Raw genomic sequence first — 26,398 nt, forward strand, 5'->3', positions numbered from 1 at the left:
CATTGATTTCAGCCCCTGTCCTCAGCTCTTTTCCAAAGCCATCAACTCCATTCTTCTTCTTCGTAACAACAGAAGGTTAAAGCAGGCTGCTTGCAACTTCGGTGCTGTATTAAATTCTGAGTTGAGTTTATGAACACATATCTGAGCCATTATCTGCCTGCACTGTTGCCTTAGCTCCTCCACTGCTGAAATCCTCATCCACGACCTTGTTAGCTCTAGATATTGTGATACCATTACTTTCCTGTCTGACATCCCAACCTGTAGCAGACTTTATGTCATGCAAAACAGTTCTTGCTATTTTCCTAACTTGCACTAAAGCCCTTGCTTTCATTACCTCTGTGCATGCTCACTTATATTAGCTCTTATTAAATTCATGCCTCAACTTTAACATTGTCATTATTTTCAACTTGCTCCATGGCTTTGTAATCTCTTTCCGGTCTGTATCTCTCTGCACCCCTCCAGATCTGGTATTTTGAGCATTGTTGATTTTTATCACTCGACCACTGGCAGCCACCAGGACACTAGGTTCTGTAACTCCCTTCCAAGAGATTTCTGCATTTATTTTTATGATGTTCTTTAAAGCCTATCACTTAATTAGGCTTTTTATCCGCTGTCCAACACAACCTTTTAGAGAGTAGGAGTGAGTTATTTCAGTACACTTCCACTTACAATTTGTTGGTGGGCAGTTGGTTTGCAGTGTTCAGTAGTTCTGTGTTTTGTTATGTGAGTCTGGTAACTGATCTATGCTCACTGTGCTCGATTGGTAAACATGGAGTGGAATCAGAGGAAAGTGAACAGCAGAAGCCTCTAGATGCTGAGCTGTAAGTACAGAGATATTTTAAAGCCTTGTAAAAAAGACATTTGGAAATGATGTGTCTGCATTTCTCTGAGGTAAATCAAACATAAAATATGCAGCACCGTGTACTGATATGCATGCAGTTACCTAAAAATGGCAGGTGTGAACAATCTACACCAAGTTTTTGGGTTAGGTACAACATTCCACATGCCCTAAATCTCCATGAATGACGTGGTATAAGAGTGTGATGGGGAGATAGACAACAGGCCCAGGTTAGCATTGATCTAAATTCGCCTTGAAATGCATGTTGCCCCAACACAGAGCCTCTCACACCACAAGATCCTATTTTGGACTTTTTATATATTGTCTCCATCACCCAATAAATTCTAGGCAAGTCTGTGCCCTGTGGTGTTCCAGTGACAAACAAGCTAACTTCAAGAAACAGCACTCCCATCTTTCACTTAGACCCCTTACAATCTTTTGGAGCTAGCACTAAGTTAGGAATAGAGTCATACAGCATGGAAACAGGCCCTTTGGCCTGACACATCCATGCCACCAGGTGTCCTAAATTGATTGAATCTTATTTGCCCACACTTGGGCCCATATCCCTCAAAATCTTTCCTATTTATGTAGCTGTCCAAACATCTTTTAAATGTTATAATTGTACTCACCTCGACCACTTCCTTTGAGAGCTCATTCCCTCCACCCTCCACGTGGAAAAGCTGGCCATCAGATCCCTTTTAAATCTTTCTCCTCTCACCTGAAACCTTTTGGATTCTCCTACCCTGGGGAAAAGACATTGGCTATTCACTTACCTATGCCCCTCGTGATTTTATAAACCATCGTAAGATCACTCCTTAGCCTCATATGCTCCAGTGAAAATATCCCAGCCTATCCAGCCTCTTCATGTAAGTCAAACACTCCAATCTCAGTAACATCCTTGTACATCTGTGTTGCAAACTTTCCGGTTTAATAACATCCTTCCTATAGCAGAGTGACCAGAATTGTATGCAGTATTCCAAATGCGGCCTAACCAATGTCCTGTACAGGTGTAACATGATGTCCCAGTTCCTGTACTCAATGTTCTGACTGATGAAACCCAAACATCTTCTTCATCACCCTGGCTACCTGTGACACCACTTTGAAGCATCTATGTACCTGCACCCCTCAGTCTTTCTGTTCGACAACACTCACCAGAGCCCTATATTAACTCTGTAAGTCTTGCCTTGAAACAAAAACTGACCCTTCCTCACTGGACCCAAAAGGTTAACTCTGATTTTTTTTCACAATTGCTGTCAGACCTGCTGAGCTTTTCCAGCAACTTCTGCTTTTGTGTCTGATTTACAGCATCCCCAGTTCTTTTGTTTTTTATTTAGTCTTACCTTAGTTTGTCTTACTAAAAGGCAGCACCTTGCATTAAAATCCATCCGACGTTCCTCTGCCCACTGGTCCAGTTGATCAAGATCCCATTCTACTCTGAGATAACCTTCTTCACTGTCTACCTTACCACTAATTTTGGTGTCATCTGCAAACTAACTAACCATGCCTCCTATATTATCATCTTAGGCCAGACCCCATGTTTAGTGGGACATTAGCCATTGAGTAAAGTAGAAACTTTCCTGCTTTACACTTTCTCCATTGCCATTGATTTCCTTTCTCTTCTTGTCTCCTTAGCCACCTCCATGCACCATTATCCCTCTCATGACTTATCTCTTCTGATTTCCACTCTGTCATCGCAATTCCCTTTTTATTCCTTCCCTCTTTCTCTGCTTATTTAAAACCTGTTCTTTCTTTCCTGACCACCTGAAGAATTCATTCCAATTCTTTCTTCACAGAGGCTGCCTGAACTGCTGAGTATTAGCAACATTTTTTCGCTGTCATTTCAGATTTAGATTTCCATTTTTGAGGGCAGGGGATGGTCAGCCCACATTCTAAAAATTGCCTGGGCCTTGCACTCTTGTCAAAGGGGAGGGGACAGTGGGGATAGGAGGAGGGACCAAGGTGGTTATAGGGCTGGTGGAGGATTGTTTGCCTGTCTCCTCCAGCCAACCTCACATTTGTGATTCCCATCCTTGGATTAAAATCGAGGTTACTGTGTCTGAATTGACAAGTGTTTTCCAGTTCTAACAGCCCATAACTTGGTTTAAAATTTTCTCTGCTGTTGTCCTGGATTAGTGGGCCTTGACATCCTTTGGTGCGCAGTTAGTCTTCAAGTGCTAAACAGATGGCTCAGCCTCCAATATGGTGGAAATGCTGCATGCACTCATTACATGCATCATATTAATGAGACAAAGATGGCTCATGTCCTTAACCTCAAATGGACATTCCATCTCTCATTAAATGAGGCCATGCTATGTCTGCCCCAGATTCCTGCTGCTTATTTTGGATGGCCAGGCAAGTATGAACAAATTCCTAAGCCATCATATTTCAAACAAACACACACCAAAGGTAAATATCTTATATACTTTAATGAATCCATTTGTCTTTCAGATAATGCAGGTTAGGGATATAATTCAGGCATAATCATAAACACTTAAACATTTAGAAAACACATTTGTAACAAATAAGTTAGCATGTCAAATAGAAAGGAAAGCTCAACGGTCTTGTTTATGGTTTACACATTGTGGTATGCACAGCAAGTTGTGACTAACTCGTGTACAACATTTCCATCAGCAAGGCATTCATTTGCACGTTCCCGATGAGGGGTCGAAAAAAGAGTTGTGTGATGACCGGTGCGTTGATGCTCTTCAAGGACATCAGTGCAAGTAGTATCTGTCTGAAACGGCTTGTGTCCCGAGGGTGGGCAGAGTGGATGTATTCAGTGAGGGCTCGCTGAGCTTCCTGCTGCAGATACAAGATGTACTGGGGAGCATGTAGCCCTGACACATCTGCAGAACAAAAACAAAACACCACACATACACACACCAAAATAAGTTAGAGTAATTGATCAGAGAGAATAATTGTGCTACATTTGTAGCATCCTGAAAAATATTGTCAGAAACGCAGCAGCCCGATTTGAGCATGGCAAGTTCTCAGGTACGGTAATTGGAATTAGAACCCTCAGCTTCAATCATAATTAGCTGCAGCACAGAGAGACACATTGCAGTGTTCCTGCTTTAGGGTTCAACTGCTCACAGGGGCATGTCTCAGCCTATTTCGATTACATTATTCAGTTTGTTATGAACATTGGTCTTTAAGGACATGGAAGCAGAATCAATCCTTTTTTGTAAAACTCCATCATTGCACTTTTAAACAATTCATTCATAGGATATGCACATCACTGGCTACACTAGTATTTATTGTGACCTGAATTGCCCGAGTGAACGTAATGGTGAGCCTCCTTCCCGAGTGACTGTAGTCCGTGTGCTAAAGGTAGAAACACAATGTTGTTCCCGAGGGCAGTTCCAAGATTTTGACCCAGTGACACTGTAGGAACGATGATATGTTGCCAAGTGAGTGGCTTGGACCTTGCAGGTGATGGTGTTTACATGTAACTGCTGGCAGATGGTAAAGGTTGTGAGTTTGCAAGGTGTGGCCAAAGAAGTACCGGAGTGTTATGGATCTTGTAGATTGTGCACACTGCTTCTACTGTACTTTGGGAATGGAGGGAGTGAAAGTCAATTTTTAGATGCTGTGCCAATCAAACAGGCTGCCTTGACCCGGGTGGTACCAAAATTCCTGAGTGTTGTTGGAGCTGCACCCATCCAGGCAAATTGGCTGTATTCCATCACACTCCTGATTGTGTCTTGTAAATGATGGACAGAGTTTGAGGAGTCAGGAGGTGAACAACTCACTGTGGAGTTCCCAGCCTCTGAGCCAATCTTGTATTTATATTGCTGGTAACTGATAAATGATCCTCACAGGATGTAGATCATGGGTGGTTCACGTAATGCCATTGAATCTCTAGGGCCAATGGCTACCCTCTCTCTCAGTGGCGATAGTTATTACCTGACACTGACGTGATGAGAGTGTTACATTAACCCAAGTCTAAATCCAGATGTTGCTGCTTCAGTACTTGAAGAAGTGTGAATTGTGTTGAGCATTGTGCAATCGTCATCCTGTTTCTGAGCGTAAGATGGAGGGAAAGTCATTAATAGAGCAGCTGAAGATGGCTGAGCATAGGACACTCACAGTCCAACGCAGTGGAATCCATTTTGGCAAAGCAATTAGCATGTGAGCGTCGGAGGCTGAGGGGTGACTTTATAGAAGTCTATAAAACCATGAGGGGCATTGATAGAATAAATTGGCAAAGCCTTTTCCTGGGGTCGGGGAGTCCAGAACTAGAGGGCATAGGTTTAGGGTGAGAGCGGAAAGATATAAAGAGCCCTAAGGGGGCAACTTTTTCATGCAGAGGGTGGTACATGTATGGAATGAGCTGCCAGAGGAAGTGGTGGAGGCTGGTACAATTGCAACATTTAAGAAGCATTTGGATGGGTATATGAATAGGAAGGGTTTGGAGCGCTATGGGCCGGGTGCTGGCAGGTGGGACTAGATTGGATTGGGATATCTGGTCGGCATGGATGGGTTGGACTGAAGTGTCTGTTTTCGTGCTGTACATCTCTATGCCTCTGTGACTCTAACTAACCGATACAAAGTAGGGAGATCAGGCATACGAATTAATGCCATGCTGATTTGACACTAATTCTGCCATTTTTAAAAACTATTTTCAGCACCACACTCCTGTCAAGTTCCTTCTTAAATTTTTAACAGGTGACCCTACGACCCTACGAATAATCCCCATTGGGGCAATTTTATGAACCTGCTTAGAGGTGGAGTTCTGATTGATCTGTTCTACTAATACCACAATTCTACTCATTTTAGGTTTTCCAGGGTTGATTTAACTTTTATTAAGATAAAACTCTGGTAGCTGCAGAAGGGTATTTCATTAACTTCAAGACTAATGCACAAACTAATTGCTCCCAAGATATGGGCTCACTGAAATGCACCAAGGTGGAGAGAATGAACAGAGCAGGACAAGCTGCTGGAAGAGGGAAGAGGCGAAAGGGTCTACGCCTTTCCGGAGTATCAAGACCATGAGTCCCAGATGGTCTGTATTGTCGATACCTCACTAATATCTGCCAGTTGCTGCAGTTATCATTTTATACTCAGAGCAAGGCAAGAACTGCATTGTCAGTTGCTATGAAGGTGGCAATAGCATTGAGCTTTTGCCGATTTGTTTGCTTCTAGCATGGTGCTTGAGATGTTTGCATTATTTGCTCATGTTCCATTCACTGTTGCACAGTGGAAATTCTCATAGATGATATCCTTTCCTTTTTCCAGAGATCTACTGGTGGAGTGAGCTTCAGTAGGATTGCAGGTTTCTCATGCTTGAGGTTGCTATTGGCTTATGTCATCTGTATTACAACCAACACAGAAAACGTCTAACCTGTTAGGTCATCACTGCAGTTAGCAATCACGCATACACTTGGATTTGATTTATTGTTGTTGTCGCATGTACTGAGATACAGTGAAAAGTGTTGTTTTGCATGCTATACAGGCTGATGGTATCATACAAAGTGCATCAGGGTAGCAGAACAGAGTGCAGAATATAGTGTTACAGCCGCAGAGAAGATGCAGAGAGAAAGATCAGAATTAACATTTGAGAGTTCTGTTCAAAAGTCTGATAACAGCAGGGAAGAAACTGTTCTTGGATCTACTTATAGTTACATTCAAACTTTTATACCTTGAGCACGATGGAAGGGTGTATAACTGGGGTGGGAGGGGTCTTTGATTATGCTGCTTGCTTTCCCAGTGTAGTACAGCTGGAGTCAAGGATAGATGAAAGGCTGGTTTGTGGACTGGGCTGTGTTCACTCTGTAGTTTCTTGTGGTCTTGCGAAGACCAGTTGCCAAATTGCATGTATATATGAAGCGAGTATATACTGAAAGCTGTGCCCGCTGACAAAATGTGATGGAGGAGAGCAATAGGTTGCGCGTGGGCTGCCCAAGGGAAGTCCTGCAGTTCATGGGGTTGGGATTTGGGGTTGGTCTGACGCCTGCTATATCATCTCAACTTCATGTGGAACAGCCCTCACCACCGACAAGCAGGAGCAAACCTGGAAGGAGTTCTGACCGGTCCTAGCATGAGGTTCTGCTGAGTTCTTCCAGTTGCAGAAGGGAAACCGTAGATTGGCTGGGTCCAGGGTGAGGAACAATGAACTGGCTCCATTTCTTTATTCACCTGCCCTTTTGCTCAGTTGCAACAAAATTAACTGAAAAAGTACCCCATCCCACTGTGGATACCTTACTCCTGAAAGAAATGAATTGGTGTTTTTAAAGGAGCCAATTTCTTCAGAAGTCTTTCTTGAGTTAACAAAGGGGTGAGTTTATTTATTACTAACTGTGAGAAGAAAAATCATGAAACACGCATGGAATAGAAATAAGAGACGATTCCCACAAAAGATAGAAGTTGAAAGATATGTGGTTCAGCCTCTGGGTCATTCATGAAGAGTAAATAGTGGAACATTAATAATTGAGCAGACCATTTTGGGACTGTTGCCACGTGAGTTGAAATTAATTTGCTGTGTTTTTTTTTCAATGATGGTTAGCAGCAGCACTCAGAGCAGGAGCTTCCTCCCTTTTGTCCTGTTTCCTTTTGACTGGTTTCGAGCAAACCCAGTGACAGAAAAAACCGTTTCCCTGCAGCATAGGGTTAACGAATGTGTGAATCTTCATCAGTGAACTATGTGAACAATGGCCTGATCCCGTGCAAACCACAGCAGAATCAGGTGAGTTTACAGGCTCGAAATGGGGTGACGACACATGGCCTTGAAGGATGGCATTGAGCAGACAAAAGGCTAACCTTCTGTCTGCAACATCTAAGGCAAAGCAGCAGCAGAGTGAGCTGTTGAGCAGATTACAGTAGCAACACTGACAGAGTGCAGGGGTAAGAAGATGAATACACTTAATCTCAAAAAGGCTAACAGTTTAATGCTCCACCATGTCACCGGCTTAGCACCTGAACAATCATAGTAATTAAATTGGATTATTTAATTCAACTAAATAGCTGAACTGCTCTGAATCCTTCATGCTCTTTTGATAACAGGAACCAAAACCATGGTAACAGTAGCAATCTGAGCTGGAATGAGTTTCCATTGCAAATTTCAGACTGATGGTTGTGTCTGTGTGGGAGTGTTTGTGCAGGTGTGGGTGTTCCTGTGTGGGTGTGTCTGTGTGGGTGTGTCTGTTCCTGTGTGGGTGTGTTTGTGTGGGTGTGTCTGTGTGGGAGTGTTTGTGTGGCTGCTCCTGTGTTGGTGTGTCTGTGTGGGTGTGTCTGTGTGGCTGTTCCTGTGTGGGTGTTCCTGTGTGGGTGTGTCTGTGCATGTGACGGTGTGTCTGTGTGGGTGTTTCTGTGCAGGTGTGGATGCGTTTGTGCAGGTGTGGGTGTGTCTGTGTGGGTGTGTCTGTGCAGGCGTGGGTGTGTCTGTGTGGGTGTGTCTGTGCAGGTGTGGGTGTGTCTGCATGGGTGTGTCTGTGCAGGTGTGTCTGTGCAGGTGTGTCTGTGCAGGTGTGGGTGTGTCTGTGTGGATGTGTCTGTGCAGGTGTGGGTGTGTCTGTGTGGGTGTGTCTGTCCAGGTGTGGGCGTGTCTGTGTGGATGTGTCTGTGTGGGCATGTCTGCACAGGTGTGGATGTGTCTGTGCAGGTGTGAGTGTGTCTGTGTGAGTGTATCTCTACAGGTTTGGGTGTGTCTGTGTGGGTGTGCCTGTGCAGGCGTGGGTGTGTCTGTGCAGGTGTGAGTGTGTCTGTGTGAGTGTGTCTGTGTGGGTGTATCTCTACAGGTGTGGATGTGACTGGATGGGTGTGCCTGCAGGCGTGGGTGTGCCTGTGTGGGTGTGTCTGTGCCATATGGGTGAGTCTGTGTGGTTCTGTCTGTGTGGGTGTCTCTGTGCAGGTGTGGGTGTCTCTGTGTAAGTGTGTCTGTGCAGATGTGGCTGTGTCTGTGCAGGTGTGCATGTGTCTGTGTGGGTGTGTTTGTGTGGGTGTGTCCTGCAGTTGTGGGTGTGTCTGTGTGGGTGTGAGTATGTCTGGACAGGTGTCAGTATATCTGTGAGGGTGGGTCTGTGTGGATTTATCTTTGCAGGTGAGGGTGTATCTATGTGCGTGTGTCTGTGTAGGTGTGGGTGTGTCTGTGTGGTTCTGTCTATGTGGGTGTCTCTGTGCAGGTGTAGTTGTGTCTGTGTGGTTCTGTCTATGTGGGTGTCTCTGTGCGGGTGTGGGTGTGCGTGTGTGTGAGTGGATGTACGTGTGGGTGTGTCTGTGCAAGTGTGGATGTGGGTGTTTCTGTGTGGGTGTGTCTGTGCATGTGTGGGTGTGGGTGTGGATGTGTCTGTGTGGGTGCATGTGTGGGTGTGTCTGTGTATGTGTGGGTGTTGATGTGGGTGTGTGTATGTGGGTATGGGTGTGCCTGTGTGGGTATGTCTGTCCATATGTGGGTGAGGGAGTGTCTGAGTGGGTGCGTCTTTATGGGTGTATCTGTGTGGATGTGTCTGTGCATGTGCATGTGTGGGTGTGTCTGTGTGGGTGTGTCTGCGCATGTGTGGGTGTGGGTGTGGGTGTGGACGTATCTGTGTGGGTGCATGTGTGGGTGTGTCTGTGTATGTGTGGGTGTTGATGTGGGTGTGTGTATGTGTGTGTATGTGGGTATGGGTGTGCCTGTGTGGGTGTGTCTGTGCATATGTGGGTGAGGGAGTGTCTGAGTGGGTGCGTCTTTATGGGTGTATCTGTGTGGATGTGTCTGTGCATGTGCATGTGTGGGTGTGTCTGTGTGGGTGTGTCTGTGAATGTGTGGGTGTGTCTGTGTTGGTGTGTCTGTGTGGATGTGTCTGTACATGCGTGGGTGTGCGTGTGGGTGTGTCTGTGTGGATGTGTCTGTACATGTGTGGGTGTGGGTGTGTCTGTGTGAGTGTACGTGTGGGTGTGTCTGTGCATGTGTGGGTGTGGGTGTTTATGTGTGAGTGTTTCTGTGTGGGTGTGGGTGTATCTGTGTGGGTGGGTCTGTGCATATGTGTGTGTGGGTGTGTCTGTGCAGGTGTGGGTGTGTCTGTGTGGGTGTGTCTGTGCATGTGTGGGTGTGAGTCTGTCTGTGTGGGTTTGTCTGTGCATGTGTGGGTGTGGGTGTGTCTGTGTGGGTGTACATATGGGTGTGTCTGTGCATGTGTGGGTGTGGGTGTGACTGGGTGGGTGTGTCTGTGCATAAATGGGTGTGGGTGTGTATGTGCATGTGTGGGTGTGTCTGTGTGGGTGTCTGTGTGGGTGTGTCTGCGCATGTGTTTGTGGGTGTGTCTGTGTGGGTGTGTCTGTGCATGTGTGGGTGTGTGTGTGTCTGTGTGCATGTGTCTGTGCAGGTATGGGTGTGGTTGTGTCTGTGCATGGGTGGGTGTATTTGTGTGGGTGTGTCTGTGCATGTGTGGGTGTGGGTGTGTCTGTGTGAGTGTACGTGTGGGTGTGTCTGTGCATGTGTGGGTGTGGGTGTTTATGTGTGAGTGTTTCTGTGTGGGTGTGGGTGTATCTGTGTGGGTGGGTCTGTGCATATGTGTGTGTGGGTGTGTCTGTGCAGGTGTGGGTGTGTCTGTGTGGGTGTGTCTGTGCATGTGTGGGTGTGAGTCTGTCTGTGTGGGTTTGTCTGTGCATGTGTGGGTGTGGGTGTGTCTGTGTGGGTGTACATATGGGTGTGTCTGTGCATGTGTGGGTGTGGGTGTGACTGGGTGGGTGTGTCTGTGCATAAATGGGTGTGGGTGTGTATGTGCATGTGTGGGTGTGTCTGTGTGGGTGGCTGTGTGGGTGTGTCTGTGCATGTGTTTGTGGGTGTGTCTGTGTGGGTGTGTCTGTGCATGTGTGGGTGTGTGTGTGTCTGTGTGCATGTGTCTGTGCAGGTATGGGTGTGGTTGTGTCTGTGCATGGGTGGGTGTATTTGTGTGGGTGTGTCTGTGCATGTGTGGGTGTGGGTGTGTCTGTGTGAGTGTACGTGTGGGTGTGTCTGTGCATGTGTGGGTGTGGGTGTTTATGTGTGAGTGTTTCTGTGCAGGTGTGGGTGTGTCTGTGCATGTGTGGGTGTGAGTCTGTCTGTGTGGGTTTGTCTGTGCATGTGTGGGTGTGGGTGTGTCTGTGTGGGTGTACATATGGGAGTGTCTGTGCATGTGTGGGTGTGGGTGTGACTGGGTGGGTGTGTCTGTGCATATATGGGTGTGGGTGTGTATGTGCATGTGTGGGTGTGTCTGTGTGGGTGTCTGTGTGGGTGTGTCTGTGCATGTGTGGGTGTGGGTGTGTCTGTGTGCATGTGTCTGTGCAGGTATGGGTGTGGTTGTGTCTGTGCATGTGTGGGTGTATTTGTGTGGGTGTGTCTGTGCATGTGTGGGTGTGGGTGTGACTGTATGAGTGTACATGTGGTGTGTCTGTGCATGTGTGGCTGTGGGTGTTTCTGTGTGGGTGTGTCTGTGCATGTGTGGGTGTGGGTGTGACTGTGTGGGTGTGGGTGTGTCTGTGTTGGTGTACGTGTGGGTGTGTCTGTGTATGTGTGTGTGTTGGTGTTGGTGTGTCTGTGTGGGTCTATGTGTGGGTGTGTCTGTGCATGTGTGAGTGTGGGTGTGTCTGTACGTGTGGGTGTGTCTGTGCATGTGTGGGTGTGGATGTTTCTGTGTGCGTGTGTCTGATTCTGTGTGGGTGGGTCTGTGCATGTGTGAGTGAGGGTGTGACAGTGTGGGTGTGTCTGTGTGGGTGTGGGTGTGGGTGTGACTGTGCATGTGTGGGTGTGCGTGTGTCTGTGTGAATGCGTCTGTGAAGGTGTGGGTGTGTCTGTGTGCATGTGTGGGTGTGGGTGTGTGGGTGTGTCTATGTGGGTGTGTCTGTGCATGCATGGGTGTGGGTATTTATACGTTGGTGTGTCTGTGCATGTGTGGATGTTGGTGTGTCTGTGTGGGTGTACGTGTGGGTGTGTCTGTGCATGTGTGGGTGTGTCTGTGTGGGCATGGGTGTGGATGTGTCTGTGTGTGTATCTGTGCATGTGATGGTGTGGGTGTGTCTGTGTGGGTGTACGTGTCGGTGTGTCTGTGCATGTGTGGGTGTGGGTGTGGATATGTCTATGTGGGTGCCTGTGTGGGTGTGTCTGTGCATGTGTGGGTGTGGGTGTGGGTTTGTCTGTGTGGGTGTACATGTGGATGTGTCTGTGTATGTGTGGGTGTTGGTGTGGGTGTGTCTGTGTGGGTCTGTCTGTGCATGCGTGGATGTGGGTGTGTCTGTGCATGTGTGGGTGTGGGTGTGTCTTTGTGGGTGTGTCTGTGCATGTGTGGGTGTGGGTGTGACTGTGTGGATGTGTCTTTGTGGGTGTGCGTGTGTCTGTGGGGGTGGGTCTATGCATGTGTGTGTGTGGGTGTGTCTGTGAAGGTGTGGATGTGTCTGTGTGTGTGTGTCTGTGTGGGTGTGTCGGTGCATGTGTGGGTGTGGGTGTGGGTGTGTCTTTGTTGGTGTGTCTGTGCATGTGTGGGTGTGGGTGTGACTGTGTGGATGTGTCTTTGTGGGTGTGCGTGTGTCTGTGGGGGTGGGTCTATGCATGTGTGTGTGTGGGTGTGTCTGTGAAGGTGTGGATGTGTCTGTGTGTGTGTGTCTGTGTGGGTGTGTCGGTGCATGTGTGGGTGTGGGTGTGGGTGTGTCTTTGTGGGTGTGTCTGTGCATGTGTGGGTGTGGGTGTGACTGTGTGGATGTGTCTTTGTGGGTGTGCGTGTGTCTGTAGGGGTGGGTCTATGCATGTGTGGGTGAGGGTGTGTGTGTGTGGGTGTACGTGTGGATGTGTCTGTGTCTGTGTGGGTGTATGTGTGGGTGTGTCTGTGCATGTGTGGGTGTACGTGTGGATGTGTCTGTGTATGTGTGGGGGTTGGTGTGGGTGTGTCTGTGTGGGTGTATATGTGGGTGTGTCTGCGCATGTGTGGGTGTGTTTGAGTGGGTGTGTCCATATGGGTGTGTCTTTTTGGGTGTGTCTGCGATGTGTGAGTGTGGGTGTGTCTTTGTGGGTGTGCCTGTGCATGTGTGGGTGTGGGTGTGACTGTGTGGATGTGTCTTTGTGGGTGTACGTGTACGTGTGGGTGTGTCTGTGCATGTTTGGGTGTGGGTGTTTCTGTGTGGGTGTGTCTGTGTGAGTGGTTCTATGCATGTGTGGGTGTGTCTGTGAAGGTGTGGATGTGTCTGCGTAAGTGTGTCTGTGTGGGTGTGTCTGTGCATGTGTAGGTGTGGGTGTGTTTGTGTGGGTGTGTCAGTGCATGTGTGGGTGTGGGTGTGACTGGGTTGGTGTGTCTGTGCATATGTGTGTGTGTGTGTGCATGTGTGGGTGTGTCTGTATTGGTGTGTCTGTGCATGTGTGGGTCTGTCTTTGTGGGTGTGTCTGTGCATGTGTATGTGACTGTGGGTGTCAGTGTGTCTGTGTGGGTGTACGTGTGAGTGTGTCTGTGAATGTGTGGGTGTGTCTTTGTGTGTGTGCGTGTGTCTGTGTGGGTGGGTCTGAGCATTTTAGGGTGTGGGTGTGTCCGTGCAGGTGTGGATGTGTCTGTGTGAGTGTGTCTGTGTGGGTGTGTCTGTGCATGGGTGGGTGTGGGTGTGTCTGTGTAGGCGTGTCTGTGCATGTGTGGCTGTGGGTGTATCTGTGTAGGTATACGTGTGGGTGTGCCTGTACATGTGTGGGTGTGGGTGTGTCTGTGCAGGTATGGGTGTGTCTGTGCGGGTGTGTCTGTGCTGGTGTGGGTGTGTCTGTGTGCGTGTGTCTGCGTGGTTCTGTCAATGTGGGTGTCTCTGCATGCGTGAGTGTCTCTGTGCAGGCGTGGGTGTAGCTGTGCATTTGTGAATGTACGTGTGTGTACATGTGGGTGTGTCTGTGCATGTGTGGGTGTGGGTGTTTCTGTGTACGTGTAGGTGTGGGTGTGTCTGTGCATGTGTGGGTGTGGGTGTGTCTGTGTGGGTTGTGTACCTGTGCATGTGTGGGTCTAGGTGTGCCTGTGTGGGTGTACGTGTGGGTGTCTGTGAGTGTGTCTGTGCATGTGTGTGTGTGGGTGTGTCTGTGTCGGTGTGTCTGTGCAGGTGTGGGTTTGTCTGTGCAAGTGTGTGAGGGTGTGTCTGTGCACGTGTGGGTGTGCCTGCGTGGGTGTTTCTGTGCAGGTGTGGATGTGTGTGTGGGTGTGTCTGTGTGGGTGTGTATCTGTGCATGTGTGGGTGTGGGTGTACGTGTAGGTGTGTCTGTTTATGTGTGTGTGTGTGTGTGTGTGTGTCTGTGCAGGTGTGGGTGTGTCTGTGCAAGTGTGTGTGTGCGCGTGTGTGTGTCTGTGTGGTGTGTCTGTGCATGTGTGAGCGTATCGGTGCGGGTGTGTTTGTGCAGGTGTGGGTGTGTCTGTGCAAGTGTGTGTATTGGTGTGTCTGTGTGGGTGTACGTGTTGGTGTGTCTGTGCATGTAAGGGTGTGGATGTGTCTGTGTGGGTGAGTCTGTGCTTGTGTGGGTGTTGGTGTGTCTGTGTGGGTGAGTCTGTCTGGGTGTACGTGTGGGTGTGTGTGTACATGTGTGGGTGTGTCTGTGGGCATTGGGGTGGATGTGTCTGTGTGGGTATACGTGTTGGTGTGTCTATGCATGTGTGGGTGTGGGTGTCTGTGTAGGTGTAGGTGTGGGTTTGTCTGTGCATGTGTGGGTGTGTCTGTGCATGTGTGGGTGTAGGTGTGTCTGTGTGGGTGTGTCTGGGTGGGTGTGTCTATGCAGGTGTGGGTGTGTCTGTGTGCGTGTGTCTGCGTGGTTCTGTCAATGTGGGTGTCTCTGTGCATGCGTGGGTGTCTCTGTGCAGGCATGGGTGTAGCTGCGCATTTGTGGATGTACATGTTTGTGTGTTTGTGGGTACATGTGGGTGTGTCTGTGCATGTGTGGGTGTTCCTGTGTGGGTGTGTCTGTGCATGTGTGGGTGTGGGTGTGTCTGTGTGGGTGTGTCTGTGCATGTGTGGGTGTGGGTATGTTGGTGTGGGTGTATGTGTGGGTGTGTCTGTGTGGGTGTACATGTAGGTGTGTCTGTGCATGTATGGATTTGGATGTGTCTGTATGGGTGTACGTGTGGGTGTGCCTGTTCATGTGTGGGTGTAGGTGTGTCTGCATGTGTGAGTGTGGGTGTGTCTGTGTGTGTCTGTGCATGTGTGTGTGTGGGTGTGTCTGTGCATGTGTGGGTATGTCTGTGCATGTGTGGGTGTGGGTGTGTCTGTATGGACATGGGTGTGGATGTGTCTGTGTGTGAATCTGTGCATGTGTGGGTGTGGGTGTGAGTGTGTCTGTGGGGGTATGACTGTGCATGTGTGGGTGTGGGTGTGACTGTGTGAATGTGTCTGTGCCGGTGTGATTGTGTCTGTGTGAATGCGTCTGTGCAGTTGTGGGTGTGTCTGTGTGGGTGTGTGGGTGTTGGTGTGTCTGTGTGGGTGTACGTGTTGGCGTGACTGTGGATGTGTCTGGGTGTGTGTACGTGTTGGTCTGTCTGTGCATGTGTGGGTGTGGGTGTGTCTGTGTGGATGAGTCTGTGTGGGTGTGTCTGTGAGTGTATCTCTGCAGGTGTGGGTGTATCTGCTTGGGTGTGCCTGGGCAGGTGTGGGTGTGTCTGCATGGGTGTTCTTGTGCAGGTGTGGGTGTGCCTGTGTTAGTGTGTCTGTGCAGGTGTGGATGTGTCTGCATGGGTGTGTCTGTGCAGATGTGGGTGTGTCTGTGGGTGTCTCTGTGCTGGTGTGCGTGTGTCTGTGTGGATGAGTCTGTGCAGGTGTGGATGTGCCTGTGTGGGTGTGTCTGTGCATGTGTGGGTGTGAGTGTGTCTGTCTGGGTGTGTCTGTGCATGTGTGTGTGTGGGTGTGTCTGTGTGGTGTACGTATGGGTGATCTGTGCATGTGTGTGTGGGTGTGTGTGTCTGTGTGGACATGGGTGTGGATGTGTCTGTGTGTGTATCTGTGCATGTGTGGATGTGACTGTGCATGTATGCGTGTGACTGTGCGTGTGTGGGTGTGTCTGTGTGGGTGTGACTGTGCATGTGTGGGTGTGGGTGTCTCAGTGTGGATGTGCCTGTGCATGTGTGGGTGGGGGTGTGACTGTGTGAATGCGTCTGTGCAGTTGTGGCTGACTCTGTGCATGTGTGGGTGTGTCTGTGTGGGTGTGTCTGTGTGAAAGTGTCTATGCAGGTATGGGTGTGTCTGTGTGGGTGTGTCTGTGCATGTGTGGGTTTGAGTGTGTCTGTGTGGTGTACGTATGTGTGATCTGTGCATGTGTGTGGGGGTATGTGTGTGTGTGGACATGGGTGTCGATGTGTCTGTGTGTGTCTGCGCATGTGTGGGTGTGTCTGTGTGGGTGTGACTGTGCATGCGTGGGTGTGTCTGTGTGGGTGTGACTGTGCATATGTGGGTGTGGGTGTGTCAGTGTGGATGTGCCTGTGCATGTGTGGGTGTGTCTGTGTGAAAGTGTCTTTGCAGGTGTGAGTGTGTCTGTGTGGGTGTGTCTATGCATGTATGTGTGTGCGTGTGTCTGTGCAGGTGTGGGTGTGCCTGTGTGGGTGTATGTGTAGGCGTGTGTGTGTGTGTGTGTGTGTGTGTGTGTGTCTGTGCGGGTGTGGGTGTGGGTGTGCCTGTGTGGGTGTATGTATAGGTGTATCTGTGCATGTGTGGGTGTGTCTGTGTGAAAGTGTCTGTGTGAAAATGTCTTTGCAGGTGTGGGTGTGTCTGTGTGGGTGTGTCTATGCATGTATGTGTGTGCGTGTGTCTGTGCAGGTGTGGGTGTGCCTGTGTGGGTGTATGTGTAGGTGTATCTGTGCATGTGTGGGTGTGTCTGTGTGAAAGTGTCTGTGTGAAAATGTCTTTGCAGGTGTGGGTGTGTCTGTGTGGGTGTGTCTATGCATGTATGTGTGTGCGTGTGTCTGTGCAGGTGTGGGTGTGCCTGTGTGGGTGTATGTGTAGGTGTGTCTGTGCATGTGTGTGTGTGTGTGCGTGTGTCTGTGCAGGAGTGGGTGTGTCTGTGCAGGTGTGTGTGTCTGTGTGGGTTTGTCTGTGCAGGTGAGGGTGTGCCTATGCAGGTGTGGGTGTGTCTGTGTGTCAGTGTCTGTGCAGGTGTGGATGTGTCTGTGTAGGTGTGTCTGTGTGGGTGCGGGTGTGTCTGTGTGGGTGTGTCTGTGTGGGTGAGTCTGTGCAGGTGTGGGTGTGTCTGTGTGTCTGTGTCTGTGCAGGTGTGTCTCTGTGGGTGTGGGAATGTTTGCGTAGGTGTGTCTCTGTGGGTGTGGGTATGTCTGTGTGGGTGTGTCTGTGTGGGTGAGTCTGTGCAGGTGTGGGTGTGTCTGCGGCTGTGTCTGTGCAGGTGAGGGTGTGTCTGTGCATGTGTCCGTGTGTCTGTGTGGATGTGACTGTGCATATGTGGGTGTGGGTGTGTCAGTGTGGATGTGCCTGTGCATGTGTGGGTGTGTCTGTGTGGGTGTGTCTGTGTGAAAGTGTCTTTGCAGGTGTGAGTGTGTCTGTGTGGGTGTGTCTATGCATGTATGTGTGTGCGTGTGTCTGTGCAGGTGTGGGTGTGCCTGTGTGGGTGTATGTGTAGGTGTGTGTGTGTGTGTGTGTGTGTCTGTGTGTCTGTGCGGGTGTGGGTGTGCCTGTGTGGGTGTATGTATAGGTGTATCTGTGCATGTGTGGGTGTGTCTGTGTGAAAGTGTCTGTGTGAAAATGTCTTTGCAGGTGTGGGTGTGTCTGTGTGGGTGTGTCTATGCATGTATGTGTGTGCGTGTGTCTGTGCAGGTGTGGGTGTGCCTGTGTGGGTGTGTCTGTGTGGGTGTGACTGTGCATGTGTGGGTGTGGGTGTCTCAGTGTGGATGTGCCTGTGCATGTGTGGGTGGGGGTGTGACTGTGTGAATGCGTCTGTGCAGTTGTGGCTGACTCTGTGCATGTGTGGGTGTGTCTGTGTGGGTGTGTCTGTGTGAAAGTGTCTATGCAGGTATGGGTGTGTCTGTGTGGGTGTGTCTGTGCATGTGTGGGTTTGAGTGTGTCTGTGTGGTGTACGTATGTGTGATCTGTGCATGTGTGTGGGGGTATGTGTGTGTGTGGACATGGGTGTCGATGTGTCTGTGTGTGTCTGCGCATGTGTGGGTGTGTCTGTGTGGGTGTGACTGTGCATGCGTGGGTGTGTCTGTGTGGGTGTGACTGTGCATATGTGGGTGTGGGTGTGTCAGTGTGGATGTGCCTGTGCATGTGTGGGTGTGTCTGTGTGAAAGTGTCTTTGCAGGTGTGAGTGTGTCTGTGTGGGTGTGTCTATGCATGTATGTGTGTGCGTGTGTCTGTGCAGGTGTGGGTGTGCCTGTGTGGGTGTATGTGTAGGCGTGTGTGTGTGTGTGTGTGTGTGTGTGTGTGTGTGTGTCTGTGCGGGTGTGGGTGTGGGTGTGCCTGTGTGGGTGTATGTATAGGTGTATCTGTGCATGTGTGGGTGTGTCTGTGTGAAAGTGTCTGTGTGAAAATGTCTTTGCAGGTGTGGGTGTGTCTGTGTGGGTGTGTCTATGCATGTATGTGTGTGCGTGTGTCTGTGCAGGTGTGGGTGTGCCTGTGTGGGTGTATGTGTAGGTGTATCTGTGCATGTGTGGGTGTGTCTGTGTGAAAGTGTCTGTGTGAAAATGTCTTTGCAGGTGTGGGTGTGTCTGTGTGGGTGTGTCTATGCATGTATGTGTGTGCGTGTGTCTGTGCAGGTGTGGGTGTGCCTGTGTGGGTGTATGTGTAGGTGTGTCTGTGCATGTGTGTGTGTGTGTGTGCGTGTGTCTGTGCAGGAGTGGGTGTGTCTGTGCAGGTGTGTGTGTCTGTGTGGGTTTGTCTGTGCAGGTGAGGGTGTGCCTATGCAGGTGTGGGTGTGTCTGTGTGTCAGTGTCTGTGCAGGTGTGGATGTGTCTGTGTAGGTGTGTCTGTGTGGGTGTGGGTGTGTCTGTGTGGGTGTGTCTGTGTGGGTGAGTCTGTGCAGGTGTGGGTGTGTCTGTGTGTCTGTGTCTGTGCAGGTGTGTCTCTGTGGGTGTGGGAATGTTTGCGTAGGTGTGTCTCTGTGGGTGTGGGTATGTCTGTGTGGGTGTGTCTGTGTGGGTGAGTCTGTGCAGGTGTGGGTGTGTCTGCGGCTGTGTCTGTGCAGGTGAGGGTGTGTCTGTGCATGTGTCCGTGTGTCTGTGTGGATGTGACTGTGCATATGTGGGTGTGGGTGTGTCAGTGTGGATGTGCCTGTGCATGTGTGGGTGTGTCTGTGTGGGTGTGTCTGTGTGAAAGTGTCTTTGCAGGTGTGAGTGTGTCTGTGTGGGTGTGTCTATGCATGTATGTGTGTGCGTGTGTCTGTGCAGGTGTGGGTGTGCCTGTGTGGGTGTATGTGTAGGTGTGTGTGTGTGTGTGTGTGTGTCTGTGTGTCTGTGCGGGTGTGGGTGTGTCAGTGTGGATGTGCCTGTGCATGTGTGGGTGTGTCTGTGTGAAAGTGTCTTTGCAGGTGTGAGTGTGTCTGTGTGGGTGTGTCTATGCATGTATGTGTGTGCGTGTGTCTGTGCAGGTGTGGGTGTGCCTGTGTGGGTGTATGTGTAGGCGTGTGTGTGTGTGTGTGTGTGTGTGTGTGTGTGTGTGTCTGTGCGGGTGTGGGTGTGGGTGTGCCTGTGTGGGTGTATGTATAGGTGTATCTGTGCATGTGTGGGTGTGTCTGTGTGAAAGTGTCTGTGTGAAAATGTCTTTGCAGGTGTGGGTGTGTCTGTGTGGGTGTGTCTATGCATGTATGTGTGTGCGTGTGTCTGTGCAGGTGTGGGTGTGCCTGTGTGGGTGTATGTGTAGGTGTATCTGTGCATGTGTGGGTGTGTCTGTGTGAAAGTGTCTGTGTGAAAATGTCTTTGCAGGTGTGGGTGTGTCTGTGTGGGTGTGTCTATGCATGTATGTGTGTGCGTGTGTCTGTGCAGGTGTGGGTGTGCCTGTGTGGGTGTATGTGTAGGTGTGTCTGTGCATGTGTGTGTGTGTGTGTGCGTGTGTCTGTGCAGGAGTGGGTGTGTCTGTGCAGGTGTGTGTGTCTGTGTGGGTTTGTCTGTGCAGGTGAGGGTGTGCCTATGCAGGTGTGGGTGTGTCTGTGTGTCAGTGTCTGTGCAGGTGTGGATGTGTCTGTGTAGGTGTGTCTGTGTGGGTGTGGGTGTGTCTGTGTGGGTGTGTCTGTGTGGGTGAGTCTGTGCAGGTGTGGGTGTGTCTGTGTGTCTGTGTCTGTGCAGGTGTGTCTCTGTGGGTGTGGGAATGTTTGCGTAGGTGTGTCTCTGTGGGTGTGGGTATGTCTGTGTGGGTGTGTCTGTGTGGGTGAGTCTGTGCAGGTGTGGGTGTGTCTGCGGCTGTGTCTGTGCAGGTGAGGGTGTGTCTGTGCATGTGTCCGTGTGTCTGTGTGGATGTGACTGTGCATATGTGGGTGTGGGTGTGTCAGTGTGGATGTGCCTGTGCATGTGTGGGTGTGTCTGTGTGGGTGTGTCTGTGTGAAAGTGTCTTTGCAGGTGTGAGTGTGTCTGTGTGGGTGTGTCTATGCATGTATGTGTGTGCGTGTGTCTGTGCAGGTGTGGGTGTGCCTGTGTGGGTGTATGTGTAGGTGTGTGTGTGTGTGTGTGTGTGTCTGTGTGTCTGTGCGGGTGTGGGTGTGCCTGTGTGGGTGTATGTATAGGTGTATCTGTGCATGTGTGGGTGTGTCTGTGTGAAAGTGTCTGTGTGAAAATGTCTTTGCAGGTGTGGGTGTGTCTGTGTGGGTGTGTCTATGCATGTATGTGTGTGCGTGTGTCTGTGCAGGTGTGGGTGTGCCTGTGTGGGTGTATGTGTAGGTGTGTCTGTGCATGTGTGTGTGTGTGTGTGCGTGTGTCTGTGCAGGAGTGGGTGTGTCTGTGCAGGTGTGTGTGTCTGTGTGGGTTTGTCTGTGCAGGTGAGGGTGTGCCTATGCAGGTGTGGGTGTGTCTGTGTGTCAGTGTCTGTGCAGGTGTGGATGTGTCTGTGTGGGTGTGGGTGTGTCTGTGTGGGTGTGTCAGTGTGGGTGAGTCTGTGCAGGTGTGGGTGTGTCTGTGTGTCTGTGTCTGTGCAGGTGTGTCTCTGTGGGTGTGGGAATGTTTGCGTAGGTGTGTCTCTGTGGGTGTGGGTATGTCTGTGTGGGTGTGTCTGTGTGGGTGAGTCTGTGCAGGTGTGGGTGTGTCTGCGGCTGTGTCTGTGCAGGTGAGGGTGTGTCTGTGCATGTGTCCGTGTGTCTGTGTGGATGTGTCTGTGCATGTGTGGGTGTGAGTGTGTCTGTGTGGGTGTGTCTGTGCATGTGTGGGTGTGGGTGTGTCTGTGTGTGTGCGTGTGTCTGTGTGGGTGGGTCTGAGCATTTTTGGGTGTGGGTGTGTCTGTGCAGGTGTGGATGTGTCTGTGCATGTGTGGGTGTGGGTGTGTCTGTGCATGTGTGGGTGTCGGTATGTTGGTGTGGGTGTATGTGTAGGTGTGTCCGTGCATGTGTGGATTTGGATGTGTCTGTATGGGTATACGTGTGGGTGTGCCTGTTCATGTGTGGGTGTAGGTGTGTCTGTGTGTGTCTGTGCATTCATGTGTGTGGGTGTGTCTGTGTGAGTGTGTCTGTGCATGTGTGGGTATGTCTGTGCATGTGTGGGTGTGGATGTGTCTGTGTGTGTATCTGTGCATGTGTGGGTGTGAGTGTGTTTGTGTGGGTGTACGTGTGGGTGTGACTGTGCATGTGTGGGTGTGGGTGTGCCTGTGCACGTGTGGGTCTGGGTGTGTCTGTATGGGTGTGCCTGTGCATGTGTGGGTGTGCGTGTGACTGTGTGAATGCGTCTGTGTAGTTGTGGGTGTGTCTCTGCATGTGTAGGTGTGGGGTGTGGGTGTGTGTGTGTTTGTGTCTGTGTGAAAGTGTCTGTGCAGGTGTGAGTGTGTCTGCGTGGGTGTGTATGTGCATGTGTGGGTGTGGGTGTGCCTGTGTGGGTGGACGTGTTGGCATGTCTGTGCATGTGTGGGTGTGGATGTGTCTGTGTGTGTGCGTGTGTCTGTGTGGGTGGGTCTGAGCATTTTTGGGTGTGGGTGTGTCTGTGCAGGTGTGGATGTGTCTGTGCATGTGTGGGTGTGGCTGTGTCTGTGCAGGTGAGGGTGTGTCTGTGCATGTGTCCGTGTGTCTGTGTGGATGTGTCTGTGCATGTGTGGGTGTGAGTGTGTCTGTGTGGGTGTGTCTGTGCATGTGTGGGTGTGGGTGTGTCTGTGTGTGTGCGTGTGTCTGTGTGGGTGGGTCTGAGCATTTTTGGGTGTGGGTGTGTCTGTGCAGGTGTGGATGTGTCTGTGCATGTGTGGGTGTCGGTATGTTGGTGTGGGTGTATGTGTAGGTGTGTCCGTGCATGTGTGGATTTGGATGTGTCTGTATGGGTATACGTGTGGGTGTGCCTGTTCATGTGTGGGTGTAGGTGTGTCTGTGTGTGTCTGTGCATTCATGTGTGTGGGTGTGTCTGTGTGAGTGTGTCTGTGCATGTGTGGGTATGTCTGTGCATGTGTGGGTGTGGATGTGTCTGTGTGTGTATCTGTGCATGTGTGGGTGTGAGTGTGTTTGTGTGGGTGTACGTGTGGGTGTGACTGTGCATGTGTGTGCGTGGGTGTGCCTGTGCACGTGTGGGTCTGGGTGTGTCTGTATGGGTGTGCCTGTGCATGTGTGGGTGTGCGTGTGACTGTGTGAATGCGTCTGTGTAGTTGTGGGTGTGTCTCTGCATGTGTAGGTGTGGGGTGTGGGTGTGTCTGTGTGTTTGTGTCTGTGTGAAAGTGTCTGTGCAGGTGTGAGTGTGTCTGCGTGGGTGTGTATGTGCATGTGTGGGTGTGGGTGTGCCTGTGTGGGTGTACGTGTTGGCATGTCTGTGCATGTGTGGGTGTGGATGTGTCTGTATGTGTGTACGTGTTGGTCTGTCTGTGCATGTGTGGGTGTGGGTGTGTGCGTGTGGGTGTGCCAGTGTGCCTGAGTCTGTGCAGGTGTGGGTGTGGGTGTGTCTGTGTGGGTGTATCTCTGCAGGTGTGGGTGTGTCTGCTTGGGTGTTCCTGTGCAGGCGTGGGTATGCCTGTGTGGGTATGTCTGTGTGTGTGGATGTGTAGGTGTGGATGTGTCTGCATGTGTGTGTCTGTGCAGGTGTGGGTGTGTCTGTGTGGGTGTACATGTGGGCATGTCTGTGCATGTGTCCGTGTGGGTGTGTGGGTGTGGGTGTATCTGTGTGGGTGTTATAGATTAGATTACAATTTACTTACGGTGTGGAAACAGGCCCTTCGGCCCAACAAGTCCACACCGACCCACTGAAGCGCAACCCACCCATACCCCTACCTTAACACTACGGGCAATTTAGCATGGCCAATTCACCTGACCCGCACATCTTTGGACTGTGGGAGGAAACCAAAGCACCCGGAGGAAACCCACGCACACACGGGGAGAACGTGCAAACTCCACACAGTCAGTCACCTGAGGCGGGATTTGAACCCGGGTCTCTGGCGCATGTGAGGCAGCAGTGCTAACCACTTGTGCCACCGTGCCGCCCACACGGGTGAGTCTGTGCATGTGTGGGTGTGAGTGTGTCTGTGTAGGTGTACGTATGGGTGATCTGTGTGTGTATCTGTGCATGTGTGGGTGTGTCTGTGTGGGTGTGACTGTGCATGTGTGGGTGTGGGTGTGTCTGTGTGAATGCGTCTGTGCAGTTGTGGCTGTGGCTGTGTCTGTGCATGTGTGGGTGTGTCTGTGTGGGTGTGTCTGTGTGAAAGTGTCTGTGCAGGTGTGGGTGTGTCTGTGTGGGTGTGTCTGTGCATGTGTGGGTGTTGGTGTGTCTGTTCATGTGTGGGTGTGGGTGTGCCTGTCTGTGTGTGCATGTGTGCATGTGTCTGTGCAGGAGTGGGTGTATCTGTGTGGGTGTGGGTGGGTGTGCCTGTGTGAGTGAGTCTGTGCAGGTGTGGGTGTGTCTGTGCAGGTGTGGGTGTGTCTGTGTGGGTGTGTGTGTATCAGTGTGGGTGTGTCTGTGTGGGTGTATCTCTGCAGGCGTGTGTATGACTGCATGGGGGTGCCTGTGCAGGTGTGGGTATGTGTGCGTGGGTGTGCCTGTGCAGGTGTGGGTGTGCCTGTGTGGGTGTCTCTGTGCAGGTGTGGGTGTTCCTGTTTGGGTGTGTCTGTGCAGGTGTGGGTGTGCCTGTGTGGGTGTCTCTGTGCAGGTATGGGTATGTCTGTGTGGATGAGTCTGTGCAGGTGTGGGTGTGTCTGTGTGGGTGTGTCTGTGCAGGTATCTGTGTGCCTGTGCAGACGTGGCTGTGTCTTTGCAGGTGTGGATGTGTCTGTGTGGGTGTACATGTGGGCGTGTCTGTGCATGTGCATGTGTGTGTGTGTCTGTGCAGGTGTGGGTGTGTCTGTGCAGGTGTGTGTGTGGGTGTGTCTGTGCGTGTGTGGGTGTGTCTGTGTGGGTGTGTCTGTGTGGATTTGTCTGTGCAGGTGAGGGTGTGCCTATGCAGGTGTGGGTGTGTCTGTGTATCTGTGTCTGTGCAGGTGTGGGTGTGTCTGTGCAGGTGTGGGTGTGCCTGTGTAGGTGTGTCTCTGTGGGTGGGGGTATGTTTGTGTAGGTGTGTCTCTGTGGGTGTGGGTATGTCTGTGTGGGTGTGTCTGTGCAGGTGTGGATGTGTCTGTGTTGGTGTACATGTGGGCGTGTTTGTGCATGTGTCTGTGTGGGTGTGTCTGTGTGGGTGTGTCTGTGCAGGTGTGGATGTGTGTGTGGGTGTGTCTGTGTGGGTGTGTCGATGCATGTATGTGTGTGCGTGTGTCTGTGCAGGTGTGGGTGTGCCTGTGTGGGTGTATGTGTAGGTGTGTCTGTGCATGTGTCTGTGTGCGTGTGTCTGTGCAGGTGAGTGTGTGGGTGTGTCTGTGTGGGTGTGTCTGTGTGGATTTGTCTGTGCAGGTGAGGGTGTGCCAATGCAGGTGTGGGTGTGTCTGTGTGTCTGTATCTGTGCAGGTGTGGGTGTGTCTGTGCAGCAGTGGGTGTGCCTGTGTAGGTGTGTCTCTGTGGGTGTGGGTGTGTCTGTGTGAGTGAGTCTGTGCAAGTGTGGGTGTGTCTGTGCGGCTGTGTCTGTGCAGGTGAGGGTGTGTCTGTGTGGGTGTGTCTGTGTGGGTGTGTCTGTGCAGGTGTGGGTGTGTCTGTGCGGCTGTGTCTGTGCAGGTGAGGGTGTGTCTGTGTGGGTGTGGGTGTGTCTGTGTGGGTGTGGGTGTGTCTATGCAGCTGTATCTGTGCAGGTGTGGGTGTGCCTGTGTGGGTGTGTCTGTGCAGGTGTGGGTGTGTCTGTGCAGATGTGTCTTTGCAGGTGTGAGTGTGTCTGTGTAGGTGTGTCTGTGCGGGTGTGCGTGTGTCTGTCTGGTTCTGTCTATGTGGGTGTGTCTGTGCATGTGTGGGTGTGTCTTTTTGGTCTGTCTATGTGGGTGTCTCTGTGTAGGTGTGGGTGTGTCTGTGCATGTGTGGGTGTGCGTGTGTCTGTGTGTGTGTGCCTGTGCATGTGTGGGTGTAGGTGTGTCTGTGTGGGTGTGTCTGCGCATGTGTGGGTGGGGGTGTGGGTGTGTCTGTTTGGGTGTCTCTGTGCAAGTGTGTTTGTGGGCGTGTCTGTGTGGGTGTGTCTGTGTATATGTGGGTGTTGGTGTGGGTTTATTTGTGGGTGTGTCTGTGCATGTGTGGGTGTGGGCATGTCTGTGTGGGTGTAGGTATAGGTCTGTCTGTGCATGTGTGGGTGTGTCTGTGTGGGTGTCTCTGTGCATGTGTGGGTGTGTCTGTTTGGGTGTGTCTGTGTGGGTGTGTCTGTGTAGGTGTGTCTGTGCAGGTGTGGGTGTGTCTGTGGCTGTGTCTGTGCAGGTGAGGGTGTGTCTGTGCATGTGTTCGTGTGTCTGTGTGGATGTGTCTGTGCATGTGTGGGTGTGAGTGTGTCTGTGTGGGTGTGTCTGTGCATGTGTGGGTGTGGGTGTGTCTGTGTGTGTGCGTGTGTCTGTGTGGGTGGGTCTGAGCATTTTTGGGTGTGGGTGTGTCTGTGCAGGTGTGGATGTGTCTGTGCATGTGTGGGTGTGGGTGTGTCTGTGCATGTGTGGGTGTCGGTATGTTGGTGTGGGTGTATGTGTAGGTGTGTCCGTGCATGTGTGGATTTGAATGTGTCTGTATGGGTATACGTGTGGGTGTGCCTGTTCATGTGTGGGTGTAGGTGTGTCTGTGTGTGTCTGTGCATTCATGTGTGTGGGTGTGTTTGTGTGAGTGTGTCTGTGCATGCGTGGGTATGTCTGTGCATGTGTGGGTGTGGATGTGTCTGTGTGTGTATCTGTGCATGTGTGGGTGTGAGTGTGTTTGTGTGGGTGTACGTGTGGGTGTGACTGTGCATGTGTGGGTGTGGGTGTGCCTGTGTGGGTGTATCTCTGCAGGTGTGGGTGTGTCTGCTTGGGTGTTCCTGTGCAGACGTGGGTATGCCTGTGTGGGTATGTCTGTGTGTGTGGATGTGCAGGTGTGGATGTGTCTGCATGTGTGTGTCTGTGCAGGTGTGGGTGTACATGTGGGCATGTCTGTGCATGTGTCCGTGTGGGTGTGTGGGTGTATCTGTGTGGGTGTTATA

The 26,398-nt window shown here is 50.9% G+C and overlaps 1 protein-coding gene across 1 annotated transcript in view; it reads right to left on the reverse strand.

Moving 5' to 3' along the window:
- Positions 1-3,245: 3,245 nt before the first annotated feature.
- LOC132820202 (nuclear receptor subfamily 0 group B member 1-like) overlaps positions 3,246-26,398 on the reverse strand; it is a 33,944-nt gene continuing 10,791 nt past the window's right edge. Inside the window, exon 2 of the mRNA XM_060832182.1 lies at positions 3,246-3,684. Coding sequence (XP_060688165.1) covers positions 3,443-3,684 — 242 coding nt within the window. The 3' untranslated portion in view covers positions 3,246-3,442. The remainder of the gene's footprint in view (positions 3,685-26,398) is intronic.

The sequence above is a fragment of the Hemiscyllium ocellatum genome, chromosome 11 (genome assembly GCF_020745735.1).
Source record: "Hemiscyllium ocellatum isolate sHemOce1 chromosome 11, sHemOce1.pat.X.cur, whole genome shotgun sequence".
NCBI classification, from domain to species: Eukaryota; Metazoa; Chordata; class Chondrichthyes; order Orectolobiformes; family Hemiscylliidae; genus Hemiscyllium; species Hemiscyllium ocellatum.